The sequence below is a fragment of the Canis lupus genome, chromosome 19, assembly GCF_048164855.1.
Source record: "Canis lupus baileyi chromosome 19, mCanLup2.hap1, whole genome shotgun sequence".
Taxonomy (NCBI): Eukaryota; Metazoa; Chordata; class Mammalia; order Carnivora; family Canidae; genus Canis; species Canis lupus.
This window is the reverse complement of record NC_132856.1, coordinates 47212765-47231190: the sequence shown is the minus strand read 5'-3', so window position 1 is coordinate 47231190 and position 18426 is coordinate 47212765. Positions and strand designations below refer to the sequence as shown.

The following is an 18426-nucleotide window of genomic DNA, read 5'->3' as shown; positions in this document are numbered from 1 at the left end:
AGCTAGCAACTGAATACTGCCATCTGGTCAGTTCTTAATCTAGAGTTCTGATAAAAAAGAAGGCACCATCAGGAAGGGATTGAGGGGGAGTTAGCATGCCCCAAGAATGGGCAGCAGCGGAGGAACAAGAGGTGAACCAAGGCCGTCTTTGCTCACGGGAACAGCAAATGCCATTGTCTTTCTCTTTGTATTACGACTGACCTGAATTTCTACAGGAACCGTCCCTTGTCTCAGAACAAACTGTTGCTTTTCTTCCGAGATTAGAGGTATTAGATTCTCCTCTCGAGAGCTACTTTGGAGGTGGCCCCAGATCTGTGTGGCTCTTGAAGCCACATTATCTTCTCCTGTTCGCCCTCTTGGCCCCAGACACTGGCCGGTCCTCAAGCACAGACTGTGTAACTTTGGCTCTTCACGCGTCCTCCTCTGCTTGTTCCCCAACGAAGACATTGCTGTTTTAACTCCGTGAGAGGAAACAGCACGTTCTGGGGCCGCCCGACCCCTTCTGGACATTGCCCTCCCCCCACAACCAGTCCCCATCCACCAGCCCTTTGTGTGTCCAGCGTCCCCAACCCACTGTGCCAGGCAGCCCCTGCTCGGCCTCCCCGCGGAGCAAGACAGGCCCTTCTCTCTGCCCTCATCCGGGACGGACGGAGTAGCAGAACAAAGGGCTCTGTCTGAGCGCCACTGGGTCCCCGGCAGGCCCTGTCACTTCACCTCTTTTCAGTTTTGCCCAGAAAGGGCCTCAGAGATTAGGCATGTTTCAGAAACACAGCCGGTGAGCTTGGGTTCTACTCATTTCCTCGGCGAGACTTTCTGAGCCCATGCCCGATGATAAATAAAGTAGTGATTCAAAGGTTGGGCCTGTGGGTTAGTCGAAGCAATGAATAAGCTGTCCGGGTCTGACTCACTCGTTTATGTCCCAGCTCTGCCCTGCTTCACGGGCTTATGTGTAAGAAGGGAGCCAGCTACAGGCATTTCATTACTGTCACTGCTGAGTGTAGGAGTTTCCCAGGGCCACTGGGATAAAGAACCACAGACAGTGCAGCTCAAGCAACAGAAATTTATTGTCTCATGGATCTGGAGGCCAGAAGCCCAAGATTAAGGTGTTGGCAGGGTCAGTTTCTTCTGAGGGGAGCATCTTTTCCAAGGCCTCTCTCCTTGGTGTTTAGTTGGCCGTCTTCTCCCTGTGTCTCCGGACCGTCTTCTTCTGCGTGTGTCTGTGTCCAACTCTCCTCTTGTCAGGACCCTAGTCCTGTTGAATCCAGCCCACCCTAGTAACTTCATTTTAACTCCATCACCTCTTTAACGATCCTATTTCCAAATACAGTCACATTCCACGGTGCTGGGAGGTTAGACTTCAACATAATGAATTGGGACGTGGGGGTGGGTGGGAGCCACTTCAGCCCATAACACTGGGTAAGGGACAAACTTCATTTTTATTAACAAAGAAGTTTTGGATAAACCGTTGCACCAACAGAGTTTGCTTTGTTGAGTCTTACTCATTTAAATAAACATCTTAAGGGAGGTAGGCAAGTTGGCCACATCAACTTCGGAAGCATCCCGTTAGGAATCTTCCAGATCTCGCACATGTCCTTACATTTGGGGTGCCTAGAGAAAGGTGATGACCCAGCTGGGGGAGGGGGTTGGGGGAGAGGATCTCATGGGCCTTTATAAGGGGTGTATTTAGAGCCAGGCCTAGGAGACTGTGCCTGCCTGGGGGCTGGCTAAGATCTGTAATCTGGCGTACGGAGGTCTCGGTCCCAATGTTGCCATGGTCATGGGAGGGGGATCTAAAAGAACCTTGTTAATAAACCAAAATGACTTTGGGACCAGCTGTTGCCTTAGGTGTATGGACAAAAGAAGTTTCTGGAAGATCTGAAAATCATTCAGTGAAAAGTGTTAACGAGGCAGGTGCAGAGAGCTGGCTTTCAGGGTTACTGCGAGAACAGAATGGCCCTTGCCTCTTTGCCTGGAGTGCAGATGTCAGGAGTTGTGCCCACAGAGAGGCACGCAGCGCCAGGCGAGCTTGTGACCAATCAGGGCTTGTTGGTGGAGGAAAAGACACACGAGAGCTCTCCCAGCAAGCCCTGGTAAAGGTCATCTCCCTCAAAGGCTAATGCCACTGCATTAGTGGAGTGAATGCTACTCTCACAAGTGGAGTCTGAGTAGTATATCTGCGACAGGCCTGCTGGGGCTTTGCCCCAAATCTTCCCACTTGTTTCTCTGAGCATCTCCATCCCGTCCTAGAATGGGAGGAAAGGAGGGTCATGAGGGGTGATATTTGAAATGTTGCTTCTCCGGTCCCTGGGACGCCCCTGGGCCTTTTATTTCCTGGCAAGCAGGGTCTCTCACCACAGCTTGTGAAGAAGATCGCTGGGGTCCTCAACTGTCATGTGGAGCTGTTTATCAAGTGCTAGTGAGAGAGCAGGAGTCCCAAAGAAAGTGCCAGAGCTAAGCCCAGCCCATAGACCCTCAAAGAGCCAGTCTCTCCCCTTGGCGGTCCCATAGGAGTCTGCCTGCTGGCTTCTCAGGGAGCAGAGATGAAGATGGAAAAGCTCTTGCTCCCTCATTCTAAATGTTACACAGTCAGGTGAACTTGGGCTTGGAATCTTGCTGATGTCTCCTGTGTCTGGGAGGCCCTGGGGACACCCTCGAGTGTGTAAATGTCGCTTTTTTATTTATTTAAATCACAGATTGTCACCCTCAGCATTGGTGATGCCTGGGCCTGGGTCATCCTCTGTGATGGGGGTTGCCCTGTGTGTTGCAGTGCATTGAACAGCATTCCTGGTCTCCACCCACTAGATGCCAGGTGCCCTCCGCCCCCCCCCCAGTAGTGATAAGCCCAAAATGTCTCCAGATATCTCTTAAGTGTCCCCTTAGAGAAGAGTCAACCCTAGATTGAGAACTACTGATTTAGGGGTTCTGTGGGACCTAAGAGACTTTGTGTTCTATCATTATGTGGCTTGACTGAGATCCTAGGATGCCGCGCACACACATGTAAATGCACCACAAGTGGGGAGGGAGAGAGGAGATAATCCACAGATGCTGAGAGGGGTCACCCTGTTTTGTACCATTTAACTCATCTGGACTTTATTCTGATGTGTTTATAAATTAGGGACCTAAATAAAAAAATTTTTTTTCCAAATAATTAACCCAGTGTTTCTCGAATCTCAGCACTGCCAACATCTAGGGCCAGATCATTTTCTGTAAGGGGAACTATTCTCTGGGATAGGATACTGAGCAGCATTCCAGGTCTCTACATACCCAGATGAAAGTAGCTCCCCTTCCCCTAGTCAGAACAATTAAAACTGTCTCTAGTCATTGCCAGGTGTCCCCTGGGGCCACAGTTGGCCTGGGAGAGAAGGCGGGTATGAAAGAATGCTAAGCTCTAAGGCAAGAAGAGCTGGCTGAGACACTGTGTCAAGCCTGTGGCTGGCCCACGGGGACACCCCTGCCTCTGTGATGATGTCTGGATAGGCTGGAAGGGGAACCAGTTGGTGGCCGTCACCAAAGATGTTGTCAAGACAAAACCCTGGGCCGTGGACTGCCTGGGAGATCTCACTGGGTCCAAACATGGAACCAGATCATTATGGCAGAAACCAGGCCAGAGGGTAGGGTTTGTGGCCAGGAGGAGCCCTTCCTCAGGAGAAGACGGTGAGGCCCAGGATCACAGGTGGAGGAGAGGAGAGGACTCTGGGGGCTGAGTACCCCACCCTGTACCCAGAAGCGTTGGGAGGACAGAGTGCAGCCCATGACACAGGCAGTTCAATGGGAACGAAAAATGAGGATAGGCTCTATGGTCTCATTGGTGACTAAAGGACCCAGGTCTTTAGTGGGGTGGGAACATTCTAAGGTGGACGTGGTGGTGACAGCCCACATCTGTGACCACGGCACAGACCGGCTGCTGCCTAGTGCAGCGCGAACGTGGAAGCTGTGTGGTATGTGGATTCTACCTCAGTAAGTCCGAGTAAAAGGAAGGAAGAGTCTTATCAGACCAAAATGCCATCTTGACGTTAAAACCAGTGGGCCAAGGGGCCCCTGGGGGAGGTGAAGGGGATGTTGTTAAGGAAACCAGAATTAAGGGAGGCCCCCCTCTGGGAGGCGATGTGGATTTTGAGGTGATAACAGCTCATCTGCAGAGAGCCCAGGAATGGCCAAGGGAGGAGCTGCTTTGTTCCAGGTTCCGGCTATGAAGCAGGACTTGCTCCCCAAGCCGGGTGTCCCATGGACCCAAGTGGCCGACCCATGCTGGGCACTTAAGGAGTGGGTCCTCTCTGTCCCTTGTGGCCAGGCTGACACAGAAGCCTCCTTGGGGCCCCTCTAGAGGCCCATGAGGATCCACAACACCTTTAAAAACAGAATGGAGCTCCGGGGAACCCTTCCCTCATTTTCTAGGGGCCACTCAGCCAAGGTCTCAAGCAGGGCTTTTGTGTGCCGTCACTGTGGCCACCTGCAGTAGGTTCTCAAGGTGACTTTCCACCTGGGCATGATGACAGATGGGCTGTGTGATTTGGAAAGGGGTTCCCAAAGGGCTCTCTTCTGCCCATCTAGGCCCTCTTCGCTGGGAGACTTCTGAGTCTCCATTTAGGGAGCTTACCAGTCACCGGGGAAGGACCGGAAGCATAGGTCCCCACAAGGCCTTGCGAGTTTGCTTTGCCCCTGTAACCAGAACCATCCTATGTCCCACTGGCCTGAACACATCAGTCCCCTCCCTCCCTGTCCCAGACCCCTGCTGGAGCCGTGAACCAGCAGCCCTCCCCTCCCCCACCGTGGTCCACCTGCCTCACACACAGCCTGGTTGACCCCTTCCAGATGTCACTCTCGTCCTGGTTCTCACTGCTTCCAACCAGCCCAGCTCCCCATCATACTTGCATGAAAATTGAAACTCCATCCCACGTTCACAAGGCCCCCGCGGGATCTGACCTTCCTGACCTTGGCCCCTCCCCCTCCAGCCTCAGCCCTGCTGGCCACACTGGTCCCCTTGTTCTGAGGCCAGCTCCAGCTGCCCCTGCCCTTGGCGCTTGCCGCCCTCGCCTAGGCGGCCCTCCTCAAGAGCTCGGCCCGTCTGGCCCTTCTCACTGCACAGGCCTCAGCAATGGGCCCCTCGAACACTTCCCTGCCTCCTGGATCATCCAGGTCGGTTTCTGTCTCCATGGCAGCACTGCTGACGTTGGGGGCTGGATCATTCTCCATGGTGGGAGCCACCCTGTACGCTGTAGGGTGTCGAGCAGCATCCTCGGCTTCCACCCTCCAGAAGCTAGTGGTGGTACCTCCCCACTTCCCCAGCAGTGACCAGAATGTCTCCAGCCATAGGCAGGTGTCCACCGGGCAGTGCAGATGTGCCCTCGGGTGAGAACCACTAGTCGGATACTTTGCCAGATTTTTCTTTACACAAGTGCTGTGTCACTGTTGAAAATACCTCTCTGCTCATGGAGGGAGGTTTGGTTGCTCATGGTTGGTTTGTCATCGGGTTCCCTCAAAGCCAGACCCCTTTGGCCTCCTTCACTTCTACATACCCACACCCCTAGGCCTAGCGTGGGGTGTGCACTGGAGAAATATTTGTTGACCAGAGAGGCATTGAAAGAAGACAGCCTGTTCTGTTTCAGAGGAGGTAGGGGAGGTAGTCACAGACCCCAGGGAGAAAGATCAGCCTCTAGGCCTCCGAGAGCAGCTGAACAAATGGAACGTGCTGCCCCAGTACATACCTGAGGGAGGGGCTTTCTCTAGGGCTCAGACCTGTTGGGCCAGACTGAAAGGTTTGGAGGAAAGGACTTGGGGTGGGGGGCAGTCATGCTGGGGTGTTTGGGATGGGCTTCTCGGGGATATTCAAATAAAGCAGGAGAAAGGCAGTGGTCCTTCTCAATTGAGGCCTTGCTCAGAGCATCTGGTATCTTCAGCTCTGGACACCTGGATTAGCATCCTGGGGCTGCCATAAATGACTACCATAAACTCAGTGGCTTAAACTGTAGAAATTTATTCTCTCAAAGTTCTGGAGGCCAGAAGTCCAGAGAATCAAGGTAGCAATGGGGACTTGTTCCCTCCAAAGGATCCGGGGGTGGGAAGGGGTCCTTCCTTGCCTCTTCCAGCTTCTGGGGGCTCCAGGCGTTCCTCGGCTTGTGGCCACATCGCCCCAAGGTGAATGTTAAATTGCCCTCTAGCTCTGACCTGCCAAGCCTGAGAAACATGCTTAGCTTGTGGCTGTTTCTCAGCGTGTCCATCTTTACGATTCGTTTCACGTGATCGTTTCTTCTTAAAAAGTCTCCCCAGGCTCAAGGAAGCATGCATTGGAAAGTGGAAACGCGCAGAATCTTAAGTGGCGCTTCCTACATGATTCTGCTGTAATGCTGGCCTTCTCCTTTTAGCTTGAGAATGATTTCATCTGATAAACATGTGGCTTCAAATTATGGCCTTATATAAACGAAGCAGCTACACTACATTTTCTGGAGGCCCTGTCCGCCTTATTTTCCAGTAAATTCCGAATTATTCACCAGGCCGATAGGCAAAACCTTGCGTTTTTGAGCATAGGGCCTTGACCAGGCCTTGAGAGCAGCTCAGTCACATTTGTCTACTTACCCCCAGGGCTTAATTTTTGGTTGTGTTGTATGTATGTCCTCCCCCACCCCCCACTTTGTCTGCCCCTCCCTTCTCCAAGAACATAGGAGAAAAGCCCTGAATTTTCAAAGTGCAGAAAGTATATAAGTGTGGTGTCTGCAAAAGCTTTTAATTTTCCAGGGTTTAGGTCTTTCAGCAGGAATTTCTCTGACTATGGTAAAACGCACATAAGAATTAGCGTTAGTAACATCGAGTGGATTCACAAGGTTGTACAAACCCCACCTCTATCTAGTTGTGGAATCGTTCCATCCCCCAAAATGAAACAGCATCACCATGAGCAGACCTCCCCCAGCCCCTGGTAACTACTCATCTGGTTTCTATCCCTGCATGTTCTGGACGTTTCACATCCACAGAATCATATCCTGTGTGGCCATTTGCGTCTGGCTTCTCTCACTCGGCTCAGTGTTTTCAGAGTCCACTCACGTTGTAGTGGATGTCAGGCTTTGTTCCTTTTTATGGCTGAGTAATACTCCAGTGTATGGAGAGACCACATTTTATTTATGTGGGCATCCTCTGATGGGCATTTTGTTTCTGCCTCTTGGCTCTTTCAGTGGGCAGTTTTAGAGCCGGCCAGCTTGGTTTCCATTTGGTGACGAGGGCATAGTTCAATTCACCCATGAAGTTCTGGGTGGATAGATCCCGTCAGTCTGGAAATGGGTTTTGCTTCCTCTTCACACACTATGAGTGCTTCAGTGAGCATCACTGGTGGGAGGGTAGAACAGTGTTATGGTTCAGGGGAAGGATGAAGACACAGGTTTTCGGGACCTGCCGCCCCCAGCACAGCTGCAACCTGCCTGTGGTCACCAGTTGGCCGAGCTGTTCCCCGTCCAGGGACCTGCCAACCCCTAGTTCCTCAGCCCCAAACCTACTTCCTTTCACTCTGGGCACAGCATGGGGATTCTTGGGGCCTAAGTTTCATATCCACTTGTGACCAGGGCCTTGAAGACACAGTGTGACCAACTTCCAAGTCTCAGGCTCCATTAAGACTCAACGAGAAAGGCATACTTGGAAGCCAGAGAAAACAGCCTGGTACCTCCAAGAGAGATGTCACTGTTGAAGAACGTCCCCTGAAGCTGTGATAATTAGCAGTATGGCACCACACAGGCACCAACAGCCCAGAAGCAGACCCACTGTGTAAAATAACATAATATACTGTATTTAACAAACTGAGCAGACTCCCCGATCAGGAGAGGGGAGAAGAGTCTTTAATGAAAGAGATCATCTGGATCCCCATTTTACCTCCCACACTCTACTGGGTTGACTGGCGTCTTCTCCAAATTCATGTCTGCCTAGAACCTCAGAATGTGACCTTGGAGATATGATAAGTGAAAGATCTCAAAATGAACTTATCCTGAATCTTGTAACTGGTGTCTTGTAAGGAGACACAGAAACAGAAAAGGACACTCTGTGATGATGGACGAAGAGGTTGGAGTGACACATTTACAAGCCAAGGAACACAGGGTTGCCAGAAGCTGGGGGATGCATGGGACAGATTCTCTCTAAGAACCTTCAGAAGGAGCCAGTCCTGCCTGCCAACACCTTGATTTTGGACTCATCCAGAAATGTGAGACAACAAATTTCTGTTGTTTTAAGCCACCTAGTTTATAGTACTTAATTACAGTGGTCTTAGGAAACTTCCTATACCACCAAAATAATTTCCAGATGGTTAAGAGTTTAAATGTAAAAGAATAAATGCAGGGAAGCAGAGGGATGCAAACCAAAAGTATTAGCTCCATGTTCATCAGACCTGGGAGAGGAATGAGCAGCAGACATGAAAGACATCACCCATGGATCCAACTGCCTGGAAAATCCAGTATTTGTATCCAAAACTACTGTAAGTAAAAGCAAATTGCCCTTAACCCTGACAAACCATTAATACCCTTCCTATACAAAGAGCTGTTCCAAAACCATAAGCAGAAGGGAAAAAATGGGCAAAGGACACGAACAACTTAACAGAAACAGAAAAATCATTGCTTGAGACACTCAACCTTTTTAAAAGCCCCACCTGACAGTCAAAGGAATGTAAATGACAAGATGCTCTTTTGTGCCCACTAATGGCTGTGGGTTGAGAAAAATATTGACGCTTGGTGCCAGTGAGGAAGCTGGGAGGCAGGTACTCTAATACCACTCCAGACGGACCCCTCACTTGCGCGGGTCTCTCAGGAAGACACTTTGGCAGAATGGATGGGGATAGGGGAAGCTTCACAGTGAGAATGCAGAGGGAATCGATCAGCCCAGTGTTGTAGTGGAAATGCTGCCACCTGTGGAACCAGGGAACTCTGGGTCTCTGCTTCTGCTGTCGGGGACCGACCATGCCCTGTGAGATTTTGCATTGAAAGTAGGGCTGTCCTGGAGCTGGTGGAGGGGCTCAAGGGGCATTCTGACCTGAGGGAACAAGAACATCACCCCAGGGAAGCAGCAGGGTGGGGTGGGCCCCTCATCTGGGGTGCGAATGAGGGAAAAGGAAGGAGGGGTGCCTTGGAGTAGGTGGGTGGCCAACCCTCCAGGCCTGTGGTAAAGGCCTGGGAGGTGTCTCACAGGGATACAGCCCAGTCCAGAAGGACTAGGCTTTCTCCAATGGGTCAGGGGCTTTGGACAGCTTCTTTCTCATTGGCCTGGAGAAGCCTGCAAGGTCTGATCTTTGATCCCTGGCCTGGTTGGGGAGTGCCTGGAGCATTTCCAGTGAGTCAGCATAAAAACCAAGAGATAGCCATGCTTAATCGGGGCCAATGGCCAGGGACTCTTGTGGGCTGGCCATGGGGTGCCCTTGAGGGGCTCTGTGCTGGGACATATGTGTCTAGAGCAGTGCTTCCAGGGGCTCCCCTGCAGCAGCCCAGAGAATAGAGGCAAGGGGTTCTACCTGGGGCCCTCCTCATTGGCTAGTAAGAAGAGAGGGCAGCTCTGGGGACACAGCAATCAGGATGTGGTCAGGGAGGATGTGGGAGGGGGAGCAGGGAACCAGCCTTCTGGGTATTTGGGGCTGGGAGAGGTAGCTGCAGTAGGCTGGAGGTGGAGTGTGGCCCCTGGGAGTGTACAGAAGAGTGGATAGGCCTCGGCAGAGTCTTGGGGCAGGGGGGAGGTCCTTGCATAAGAGCAGTTCCAGGTGATGCCTCCATCCCAAGGACTGCAGAGCAAGTGAGCAGAACCAGGAAAGGCCAGTGGTAGCAGATGTGACTGGTGAGAGCTTGGTGGCAGCTTTGGGGAGAGGCATAGTGGTTTTTATGGTGTGTGGGGGGGAGATTGGATTGATGGGCAAGTGGGAGTGGGAAGGGCTGGCTCCAAATCATATGGAAGGGAGGAGGGAACCAGGCTTTACCATAGACTGGAAAAGGGTTTATTAGTGTCTTTGGCTTTAAATCACACAAACTCTTTTTTTTTTTTTAAGATTTTATTTATTTATTCACGAGAGACACACAGAGAAGGCAGAGACATAGGCAGAAGGAGAAGTAGGCTCCCCACAGGGAGCCTGATGTAGGGCTTGATCCCAGGACCCTAGGATCATGACCCGAGCCAAAGGCAGGTGCTCAACCACTGGGCCACCCAGGTGCCCCCATGTGAACTTTTTCAGTGGGAGGATCCTCCTTCAGATGAACCATTCAGGCAGCAGGGAAAGGAGAGTGTGGCACCCTGGGGAGAATGGCCAAGTAGAGGACAGGGAGAGCCCCGAGACAGATCCGAGGCAGATGAATTTCCCAGGATACAGAGGTGGTAGATGTAGTGGACCCTCTGGGTACTCCTGCAGGGGACCCCAAATGCTGTCCATCCTACCCGCCCCTGCTCTTTGGTTATCCCCCCTCCTCACAGCCCTGGTGGTCAGCAGTCACTCTGAGCCAGTCTTTTCTCCTTCTTCCTGGCCTGGGGGATGGGGCATGCATCAGCTGGTCCTATGACTGCCCACATGGCCCCTAGTCTGTGAGCACGGGAAGGTGGGGGAAGTCTCTGGAGCCCGGAACAAGATCACATTGGTGGGCTCTGATGGCTTCTCACTCAGGTCAGTGTCTCCTGGGAGGAGGAAGCAGGCACGGCTGTGTGACCTTTCTACTACCCACATTCCTGCATTTGGATGTGAGAGTCCAGAACCCCGAGTCCATGAGCCGGATTTCACCTCCAGAAGTTGGGGTGCACTACAAGTGCACCGTCACACGTGTCTCTACAAGTGCAAGTCACAGAAGGGGCCGGCTCTGCCTGGAGCCCCAGCTCTGTGCATGCGTGTGTGTACATATTCGTATTAAAGTGCTGCGTGTCCCTGTTTGTGCACATGCATGTGTTCTGTGAGTACGCACACGTGTGTGTGTTTGTATGAAACTGCATGTACATGCATCCTGGTTTGTGCATGTGCTTTAGGATAAGTGTGTGTGCGCACGCGCATGAGTGGGTGTATTCATATAAAAGCGTACATGTTCACATGTGTCCGTGTCTGCACGTGTTGAGTGCCCATGAGCCACGTGTGTGCATTTGTGTGGCTATGATGAAGTTGCATATCTATAGTTTGGGTTCTTGCATTCCTCACCTGGCTTGGAAGCAACTAAACTACCCACCTTCCACACCGTGTGGTGTGTCCATGAAAGTTCAGTGATCATCTCCAGTTATGTCAGGGCACAGCCAGGTGGATGGCATCACCTGGAATCTCTGAACACCTGACACAGCTTCCCAATGGTTTCTTCGCTGTGGTGTCCAGGGAACTCAATCCCTGGGCTCAAGGGTTGGATATTTTGAGAAGAGAGCAAGGAGTCTTAAAAAGATGTTCAGGGGGATTCCTGGGTGGCTCAGTGGTTTGGCGCCTGCCTTTGGCCAAGGGCGCCATCCTGGAGTTCTGGGATTGAGTCCCGCATTAGGCTCCCGGCATGGAGCCTGCTTCTCCCTCTGCCTGTGTCTCTACCTCTATCTCTCTATGTCTATCATGAATGAATGAATGAATGAATGAATGAATGAATGAATGAATGAATGAATAAATAAATAAATAAATAAATAAATAAATCTTTTAAAAAAATAAAAAGATATTCACCTGGGGGACCGGGTGGTTTCATGATCCACTTAATTTTTTTAAAAAGCTTTATTAATTGTCACTGAAACATTATAAACACTTCTTTCAAGTGTGTGATTTGTAGCACATGCAAACACTCGTGAACCCACGACTGAGATAGTAAATACATTTGTCACTGGAAAAGTCTCCCCCGGCTCCTTTGTCAGCCCAAGCGGCCATTATCAACTTTCTGTCTCCATATGCTGCATTTTCAAGGATTACATATAAATGCAATCATACACTGTATACTCTTTTTGAAACTCTTTTGAGCTCAAGGCCACCTGGCTGGGTTGGGTTAGAAGAGCATACAACTTGATTTTGGGATCATGAGTTTGAGTCCCACAGTGGGCGTAGAGATTATTTAAACGTAAGTAAATAAACTTAAAACTTTACTGAGGTGAAATTCACACAACGCAGAATTCACCATTTTAAAGTATGCAATTCAGTGATGGTTTGTACATTGTCAGTGTTGTACAACCTCTACCTCTATGAAGCCACAGAATAATGTTATCCTCTACAGGGAACCCCCATCGCTGTTAGCAGTCACTTCCTATTACCTCCACCCCCTCCCCCAGCCATTGGCAACCACGATCTGCTTTTGTCTCTATGGATTTGCTTGTTCTGGACATTTCATTTAAGTGGGATCCTACACCATGTGGCCTTTTGTGTCTGGCTGCTTTTATACAACACAATGTTTTTGGGGTTCATCCATATCGTAGTGTATATCAGAGCTTGGTTCCTTTTTATGGCTGAGTAATATTCCATTGCATGGAAGGACCACAGTCTTCATCAGCTGATGGATACTTAGGTTGTTTCCACCTTTTGGCTGTTGTGAATTGTGCTGCTGTGAATGTGCATGTACAAGGATTTCTTTTTTTTTTATTTTTTTATTTTTTAATTTTTATTTATTCATGATAGGCACACAGTGAGAGAGAGAGAGGCAGAGACACAGGCAGAGGGAGAAGCAGGCTCCATGCACTGGGAGCCTGACGTGGGACTCGATCCTGGATCTCCAGGATCGCACCCTGGGCCAAAGGCAGGCACCAAACCGCTGCGCCACCCAGGGATCCCCAAGGATTTCTTTAAACACCTATTTTCACTTCTTTTAGGTCTATACCTAGAAATGGAATTGCTGTACCCCCCCCCTTTTTTTTTTTTTTTGTCTTTCACTCAGCACACAGATTCTGAGATTGTTGTGTTGTTCCATACTGTTGCAAGGATCAGAGATTGCTCCCCTCTCCTGGCTGAGCAGTGTTCCATTGTGTGGCCAGTTTGTTCATCCATTTGCAGATTGATACACATTTGAGTTGTTTCCAGCCTGGAGCTCTTAGAAACAAATGCCATAGAACATTTGTGTACAGTCCCCTATAGGGACATCTGCTTCATTTTTCTTGAGTAATTCCTAGGAGGGGAACTGCTGGATCATGTGCTAGTTGTATAACTTCTAAAGAAATTGCCAGTCATGTCCAAAGTATATGAGCCATGTAATCTAATACTGTTCATGTGTCGTATCCTATGGCTGTTTGAAGACATTTAGCAACATTCATATCTGTTTATCTGCTAATCCTGCTTAAATGAATCAATGCCAAGGAAATGGTCAGAGCAGTGCATAAAGATGTGTGTCCACAAAATCAGAAACCAACTGCCCATCTATAGCAAAAGGATCACATGCTTTACAATTTCTCTGTGTATAGTGACATGCTGAGAAGACATTAAAAATCATGTTTCAGTATGTATTTTATGACATGGGGAAACATTCAGAAGTGCCAACATATCACATAACAATCCAAGTTTCAGTTATATATATATATATATATATATATATATATATATATATATATATATATATATAACATATGTTAAACTAGAAGAAAATACCCCAAAATTACTTGATTTAGGAGAAAGTTTAAAAAAATAAATATTCCCACTTCCCCCGACCTTCCTACCTGTTGCCGCTACCTACAGCTGGCCACATGAACTTTTAATAACAGCTTTATAATGTGTAGTTGTGTTTAGCCTCGCCCTCCGCTGTCCTCCTAATTCTGCTGTAGGACTTGGTCTCCCAGAGTCCAAATCACCTCAGCCTCTATCTGGCAGCTCCTCACACTCCTGGTGCTGTCTACAAGCATGTCTAGTCAGCAAACTTTTTCTTTCCTTGTTTTTCTTTTCTTCAGCAAACTTTTTCTGTAAAGGATTGGAAAATAAGTACATTTGGCTTTTCTAGGCCTTTAGGTTACAGTCTGTCATAACTGTTCAGATATGGTGTTAAAACAAGCAACCAGGGATGATATGTAAATGAATGGGCTACACACCAATAAAACTTTATTTACAAAAACAAGGAGTGGGCCTTATGTACCCTTTTCCTACCTTTTACCTTCCTGTTGAACGAACTTCTCTTCACCCTTCAGAACTCCTCTTAGATGTTGGCCACTCTCCTAAAGCATTCTGTGGCTCTCAAGGGGAATAACTTCTTCATTTACGTGGTTGATACACTTTCACATTTGTTTGCATATCAGCTACTCCTGCTCGGCTTTGAACCAAAGTCTGGTTCATCTTTGTATCCTCAGCTGTGCTTAGGTGGCACCCACTGAGCCCATACAGGACCCACACTGCGTTTGTGTCTCTTACTCCAAGACACAAAATGAACTGCTGGCAGCATTGGCTTCATTTTCTCTTTTTCCTGCAATGTCTTAAGAAGCAAATGCTTTTTTTTTCAAATAAACTTTTTATTTCAGAGTCATTTTAGATCTACAGAAAAATTGTAAAGACAGCATAGAGTCTCCTGTACCCTTACCGTAGCTTCCTCAAATCCTTTATTTTTTTAAGCTTTTATTTATTTACTCATAAGAGACAGAGAGAGAGAGAGAGTGAGAACGAGAGAGAGAGAGAGAAGCAGACTCCCTGCAGGGAGCCCAATGCGGAACTCAATCCCAACCACTGAGCCATTCAGATGCCCCTGGCTTCCCCAAATCTTACGTTATCTTACAAACATCTTACGTTATAGGACCATGTTTGTACAACTAAAAGATGGACATTGGTACACTGCTGTGAATCAATCTCCTGATGTTATGTGGATGTCACCAGTTCTTCCATTCATGACCTCTCTCTGGTCGAGATTCTGTCCAAGGAGCCCCATTGTATTTAGTCACCATGCCTTTTCAGTCTCCTGTCTGGATGGTTCCTCAGTCTGTCTGTGTTGTTTAAGACCTTGGCAGTCTCAGGACACCTGGGTGGCTCAGTGGTAGAGCATCTGCCTTCGGCTTAGGTCATGATCCTGGGGTCCTGGGATCAGATCAAGTCCTGTATCAGGCTCTCTTCAGGGAGCCTGCTTCTCCCTCTGCCTGTGTCTCTGCCTCTCTCTCTGTCTCTCATGAATTAATAAATAAAATTTTAAAACAAAGGAAGAAGAAGAAGACCTTGGCAGTCTCAGGGAAGAGTGGCCAGGTGTACAGCAGGATGCCCCTGATCTGGGTCTGTCTGATGGTCTTGTCATGATTAGACTGAAATGTGGGTTCTAGAAGCAAATGCACTCTGAACAACTCTCCCAAATGAGTTTTGGGGGGCTCTCCTTTAGTCTTCCATGGAGTTTCAGAATCCCTGAGTTTCAGGGCAGGTTCAATCTTGCTCAACCCAACATACCTCCTGCTGCCCCTTGTGTGTTTTGGGGACATAACCAAGGCCCAAAAGGGAGCTTGGGGAGCCACTGGGGGAGGTTTTGTCAGAGAGGGGAGGCCAGGAAGGATGTGGGTTGGGAAGGGCTTAACCAAGAGATGGTCATGGCCATTGGACTTGCAAGCCTAAGAGGCTGACTGGCAGGTAGGGGGGGAGCAGGAACTGGGGCTGGGAAGGAGCACATTCCAGGGGAAGAGTCTGATCTTGGGAGGGGAAGGAGATCTGGTGAAGTCACTCTGCAACAGTCACAAACCTTAGGTTTGGTCACATTTAAGGACAGATGGAGGCTCTTTTGCCCTTCTGGCTTTTGGAGAGAGCTCTGTTAGGGGCAGGGGATTTCCTTCTGGCCGAGGGGTGGTGTCAGTGTCTCCTCCCCACCATCACTACCACTACCACCACTCTGACTGTGTCACCCCCTCCCTTCCAGCTCCAGGACGCGCGCCCCGAGCCCGGGAGGCATGCTGAGGCCAGGCTACCGGCAGGATGAGTGTGAACGAGGCAGGCAGCTCCGGCCGCGGGGGGCAGGCAGCCTACCACCTGCACATCTACCCGCAGCTGGCCACCAGCCAGAGCCGGGCCTCATGCCGTGTGACCGCCACCAAGGACAGCACCACTTCCGATGTCATCCAGGATGCCATCGCCAGCCTGCAGCTGGATGGCACCAAGTGCTATGTGCTGGTGGAGGTGAAGGAGACAGGTGGGGAGGAGTGGGTGCTGGATGCCAACGACTCCCCTGTGCACCGCGTGCTGTTGTGGCCACGGCGGGCGCAGGACGAGCACCCGCAGGAGGACGGCTACTACTTCCTGCTGCAGGAGCGCAACGCCGATGGCACCATCAAGTACGTGCACATGCAGCTGGTGTCCCAGGCCACAGCCACCCGGCGTCTGGTGGAGCGCGGCCTCCTGCCCCGACAGGAGGCGGATTTTGATGATCTCTGCAACCTCCCTGAGCTGACTGAGGGGAATCTCTTGAAGAACCTCAAGCACCGCTTCCTGCAACAGAAGATCTACACGTACGCGGGGAGCATCCTGGTGGCCGTCAATCCCTTCAAGTTTCTCCCCATCTACAACCCCAAGTACGTGAAGATGTATGAGAATCAGCAGCTGGGCAAGCTGGAGCCGCACGTGTTCGCGCTTGCCGACGTGGCCTACTATGCCATGCTCCGAAAGCGTGTCAACCAGTGTATTGTGATCTCAGGCGAGAGTGGCTCAGGCAAGACACAGAGCACCAACTTCCTGATCCACTGCCTCACCGCCCTGAGCCAGAAGGGCTATGCCAGCGGCGTTGAGAGGACCATCCTGGGCGCTGGCCCCGTGCTGGAGGTGAGCCAGGCCGCCGGCGGGAGGGGCCCTCTGCCTTAATGTGTGGGTTTTATTCTTGTTCAGGTATAGAGACACCTCTGCCCTCGAGATAGTTGGTTATACTCACAGTTTTCTAGAAACAGCAGGAGGCTCGGGGGTGCTCAGCAAGCTACACAGGGCCATGCTTGGGAAGCACCAGGGCTAGCGTGGAGGCAGGTAGACTAGAGAAAAGGTGGGCAGAGTCTCTGTTGTGGTTCTCGTGGGAAGGAATGGGGAAACCAGTGTGTGCAGGCTTAGGATTGGCTAGATCAAATAATTCTGGGGATCTGGGACATAGGGGCTGCGCTGGTTGACTGGTACCTGGCCCTGGGGTGATCAGGGCAGGAGTTAGTGGCCCAGAGTGTGAGAGCCTGATAACGGAAGTGGTGGGGCTGTGGGCTCTGGAATGGTTGGTTTGCTTGCATGTGCAAGGCACACTCATAGGCGAGTTCTTTGCTCCCAGTGATTAGGTAGGTAGCCCTGGGAGGGGCAGTCCTTTCAAGGTCAGCCAGGTCCCCCTATATCAAAGCATAAGAATATAGGGGGAGAAAAAGGCCTGATTAATACACTCTTAATGTCTAGGAGGACAGCAATCTATACTCCCAATTCCGAGAAAGGAGAGTGGTGAGTCCAAACTGAGCAGTGGAGCCTGTAGTACAGAAGGGAGCCAGCAAAGCAGAGTGTAGCCCTGGGGGCTAAGCAGCAGTGATGCTGAGGGAGGGGGCCTCCTAGCATCACCATAAAGGCAGTGGGGGAGGAGGTGCTCTCCACCCTCTGTCCAGTGTCTCCATCAGCCAAACTCCACAGAAGTCATCAATGCATCACCGTGGCTGAGCCTTCTGGATGCAGGGGCCCTGATGGTGACCACACAGCATCCCTTACTCTTGGGGGCATGGGACCAGATACATCCACGTCTCAGAACATGGTCTAATTGTCATCACCTGGTGAGGGCTAGGATGATGCAGGGGCCTGGGGAATTGGTGCCTATGGGTTTGGAGTCCAGGGCTCCACTCTTTTTTTTCTTCTAATTAGAATTTAGGGATAATTAAATATTTCTAAATAGTTGAGTTTTATTAAATATAATAATATAAGTCACTATTATTTCTTAGAATATTTTAGATGTATAGAGATATGGAGTAGACAATACAGAGAGTTCCCTCCCACTCCCAACTCCCCATACTTTCTCCAATATGAACGTCTTGCATCAACAATTAGTGTGGTACATTTGTTACAATCGAAGCCATTATTGACACATTATTAACTGAAGTCCATGATTTACACTGGGATTCACCCTGGATGTTGTATATTCTGTGGGTCTGGACAAAGGCGCAGTGTCACAAATGTACCATTATGCTGTCATACAGAGTAATGACACTGTCCTCAAGTCCTGGGTACCTCCTCTTCCTCCCTCCCTGGAGCCCTGGCAGCCACGCATCATTTGACCGGCTCCATAGTTTTGTCTTTTCCCGAATGGCATAGAGTTGGATTCATCCTGGCTATAGCCTTTTTGGACCAGCTTCATTCACTTAGTAAATGTACATTTAAGTTCCTTAGTGGCATGAGAGCTCATTTTTTCAGATTGCTGGGTAACACTGCATCATCTGGGTGTGCTGCATCTGTCCATCCACAGGACCCCAGACCATCCCTTCCATGGGGCAGTGAGGAGACCTATCCCCACCTCCAAGGTGAAGGCCTGACACAGCTACCTTGCTGTCATGCAAATTCACTGAAAGCCTATCTAGGCTATGCCTGCTGAGTACATTTCAGTTCCTCTTTCT

The 18426-nt window shown here is 50.0% G+C and overlaps 1 protein-coding gene across 7 annotated transcripts in view; it reads left to right on the top strand.

Moving 5' to 3' along the window:
• MYO9B (myosin IXB) overlaps positions 1 to 18426 on the top strand; it is an 89263-nt gene that overhangs the window by 3248 nt on the left and 67589 nt on the right. For all 7 annotated transcript variants that reach the window (XM_072786838.1, XM_072786839.1, XM_072786840.1 and 4 more), the window contains exon 2: positions 15735 to 16630. In XM_072786838.1, coding sequence (XP_072642939.1) covers positions 15791 to 16630 — 840 coding nt within the window. In that variant the 5' untranslated portion in view covers positions 15735 to 15790. The remainder of the gene's footprint in view (positions 1 to 15734; positions 16631 to 18426) is intronic.